Below are 3,561 nucleotides of genomic sequence, written 5' to 3'. Positions count from 1 at the left end.
TGGAGCCTGGAGCCTGGAGCCTGGAGCCTGCAGCCTGCAGCCTGGAGCCTGGAGCATGGAGCCTGCAGCCTGGAGCCTGGAGCCTGGAGCATGGAGCCTGGAGCCTGGAGCCTGGAGCCTGGAGCCTGCAGCCTGCAGCCTGGAGCCTGGAGCCTGGAGCCTGCAGCCTGCAGCCTGGAGCCTGGAGCCTGGAGCCTGCAGCCTGCAGCCTGCAGCCCGCAGCCTGCAGCCTGGAGCCTGGAGCCTGGAGCATGGAGCCTAGAGCCTGCAGCCTGCAGCCTGCAGCCTGGAGCCTGGAGCCTGGTGCCTGGAGCCAGGTGCCTGCAGCCCGCAGCCTGCAGCCTGGAGCCTGGAGCCTGGAGCATGGAGCCTGGAGCCTGCAGCCTGCAGCCTGCAGCCTGGAGCCTGGAGCCTGGTGCCTGGAGCCAGGTGCCTGCAGCCCGCAGCCCTCAGCCTGCAGCCTGCAGCCTGGAGACTGGTGCCTGCAGCCTGGAGCCTGGAGCCTGGTGCCTGCAGCCTGGAGCCTGGAGCCTGGAGCCTGCAGCCTGCAGCCTGGAGCCTGGAGCCTGCAGCCCGCAGCCTGGAGCCCACAGCCTGGAGCCTGGAGCCTGGAGCCTGGAGCCTGCAGCCCGCAGCCTGGAGCCCGCAGCCTGGAGCCTGCAGCCCGCAGCCTGGAGCCCGCAGCCTGGAGCCCGCAGCCTGCAGCCTGGAGCCTGGAGCCTGCAGCCCGCAGCCTGGAGCCCACAGCCTGGAGCCTGGAGCCTGGAGCCTGGAGCCTGCAGCCCGCAGCCTGGAGCCCACAGCCTGGAGCCTGGAGCCTGCAGCCTGGAGCCCGCAGCCTGGAGCCCACAGCCTGGAGCCCACAGCCTGGAGCCTGGAGCCTGGAGCCTGGAGCCTGCAGCCTGCAGCCTGCAGCCTGCAGGCCTGGAGGCCCTTAAGAAGACTACTCTGGAATACTAAGTATTTAAGTATGTAAGTATGTAAGTAAAAGAGTAAGTAATTAAGTACAAGAGCATGTAAGTAAGTACAAAAGTACATAAGTAAGTGAATACATAAGTACAAAAGTATGTAAGTAAGTGAGTACGTAAGTACAAAAGTATGTAAGTAAGTACAAAAGTACATAAGTGAGTACGTAAGTACAAAAGTACGTAAGTAAGTACAAAAATGCATAAGTAAGTGAGTACGTAAGAACAAAAGTATGTAAGTAAGTACAAAAGTACATAAGTGAGTACATAAGTACAAAAGTATGTAAGTAAGTAAGTACAAAAGTACATAAGTAAGTGAGTACGTAAGTACAAAKGTACGTAAGTATGTAAGTACAAAAGTACATAAGTAAATTGGTAAGTACAAAAGTAAGTAAATAAGTACAAGAGCATGTAAGTACATAAGTAAGTAAGTACAAAAGTATGTAAGTAAGAAAGTACTGTATGTGAGTAAGTACAAAAGTACAAAAGTGAGTAAATAAGTATAAGAGTATGTAAGTAAGAGAGTACCGTATGTAGATATGTACAAAAGTACAAAAGTAAGTAAATAAGTACGAGTATGTAAGTACGTAAATAAGAGAGTACCTATGTGTGTAAGTAAATAAGTGCAAAAGTATGTAAGTAAGAGAGTACATAAGGAAGTATGTAAGTGAGTAAGTAAGTACAAAAGTACATAAGTACAAAAGTATGTAAATAAAGTATGTAAATAAGTACGTAAGTAAGTGCAAAAGTACATAATGTATGCAAGTACAAAAGTACACAAGTAAGAAAGTACATAAGTGAGTAAGTATGTCAATAAGTCAGTAAGTACATAAATAAAATATTGAGTAAAGTAAGTAAATAAGTACAAAACTATGTAAATAAGAAAGTATGTAAGTACAAAAGTACGTAAAAAACAAAGTKAGTAGGTAAATAAGTAGGTAAAACTGATTTTATTAGTATTTGATGAGGTCCCATCAGGTGGATCAGAAGAACCTGGTTCTGATATGTGGACCTGCTGAGGTCACATCAGGTGGATTCACGGAGCGGTCTGAAACATTTAGTCTCATTCAGGAGAGTTTGTTGTGTTGTTTGTTGTGTTGTTTGTTGTGTTGTTTGTTGTGTTGTTTGTTGTGTTGAACCTCCTGGTTCAGTGTTTTTGTGTTGGAGCTGTGACTTCTGGCTCAGCAGGGAAATCCACTGAGTGAAGCAGAGGCATGATGGATGCCATCATCTTTTTAAATTAACTATTCATTAGGAAATAGTGGTTCTATAATTAGCTAATTGGACCCCYGCGTCAGAACATGGCTGCCAAGCAGACCTCAACTCTGTCCTCAGAAACTACACGAGGCRTTTAGTTAAACATCAACAAGAAAATAAATCTCTTCTTGGACCAAACACACAGAAAAACATTTATATTTRTATTATCCTGCTGGTTTAAGCTTCTTATTTAAAAGGATGAAAATAATCTTTTAGGTGTAAAAACAAGCTCTTGTTCCAACCTGAGGAGGTCTTCCACAGTGAAACCCTTGGACCGGGCCAGCTGGCTCAGAAAGCTTCTCCTGCTTCGGCCCATTTTCCTCTCCACCAGGAAGATCCGGACGTTCCTGAACTTAGTCTCCTCTCGTCTGGACAGGTCCACCTCGCCTGCCGGCTTTGACCTCTTCTTTAGACGAGGAGCGACGGAAAAAGCACCCAACATGTCTTCTGAACCGGGTCGCTCAGATGCTTTCTGAACCTCTAGGAATTATTTATATTGTTTTTAATTTCCCTCAGGGGYATGAAAAAAACGCCCACTTTGGTTTTGGCACAGTTGTTTGTTTCACCCTGTGTTTCAGTTGAAGCTGGAAGAAGAAAAGCTTCTGCCAACAGGTGTGGAGGATTTGGTGTTTACCAAAAAAACCACCTGCCAAGATTGACGGATTAGGACCAAGAAGACAAAAACACCTCGCTGCCACGGGGAAACTTGTCCTTAACTGAACCCAGAAGCTTCTTTAAAAGCTGCTCCCAACTTTTCCTGGAGTTGGAAAAGCTCTTGGCAGCAGCAAACAGGACTCCTGGGACCCTCCTGGGACCCTCCTGGATCCTGGTCACCTCTCTTCACAGCTGTCCTGCCATGTCCACTTCGTCTCGCCACTCTCCCTCTCATTATGTCCGAACCGAGTCGGCGCCATCTGCTCCGCCGCTTTAATTAGCTTCCTGCTAAAAACAGGAGCCGTTGTGGGCATTTCCCTCGGGGGGCTCGGGAGATGGTCCACCACGGCCCGAGCCCCCGTTCAGGTTCTGTTCAGGTTCTGTTTGAGCAGCAAGCTGCTGCTGATCAGAACAATTATTTTACTGCAGGAAGGAAAAACCAGTCTGACAGCTGAAGCTTACTGAAGGACAAGACGAGCGAAAATATGATGTTAACAACGTGTAGCTAAAGGTCAGTGGTGGGCACCAGCCCGCTAAATCGTAAATCCTCTAATTGCGAACCTAAATATTTCATTTGTGCTTTAGCGGTCTTACTAATTTTTATAATTCATAAGCAGATTTGCTCTTTCTAAATTAAAATGCAGTACCACTAATAACTAATTATCTACCAGTCATCATTATGTTG

At 47.5% G+C, this 3,561-nt stretch overlaps 1 protein-coding gene across 1 annotated transcript in view; it reads right to left on the bottom strand.

Moving 5' to 3' along the window:
* dntt (deoxynucleotidyltransferase, terminal) overlaps window positions 1–3,403 on the bottom strand; it is a gene marked incomplete in the record, with an annotated part of 88,551 nt that extends 85,148 nt beyond the window's left edge. Inside the window, 1 exon segment of the mRNA XM_014022867.1 lies at window positions 2,465–3,403. Coding sequence (XP_013878321.1) covers window positions 2,465–2,664 — 200 coding nt within the window.
* Between the last annotated feature and the right edge of the window lie 158 nt (window positions 3,404–3,561).

This window comes from Austrofundulus limnaeus, unplaced genomic scaffold (genome assembly GCF_001266775.1).
Source record: "Austrofundulus limnaeus strain Quisiro unplaced genomic scaffold, Austrofundulus_limnaeus-1.0 Scaffold344, whole genome shotgun sequence".
In the NCBI taxonomy this organism is placed as follows: domain Eukaryota; kingdom Metazoa; phylum Chordata; class Actinopteri; order Cyprinodontiformes; family Rivulidae; genus Austrofundulus; species Austrofundulus limnaeus.
The sequence above is the reverse complement of the archived record's forward strand: the minus strand, read 5'-3'. Positions and strand labels throughout refer to the sequence as shown.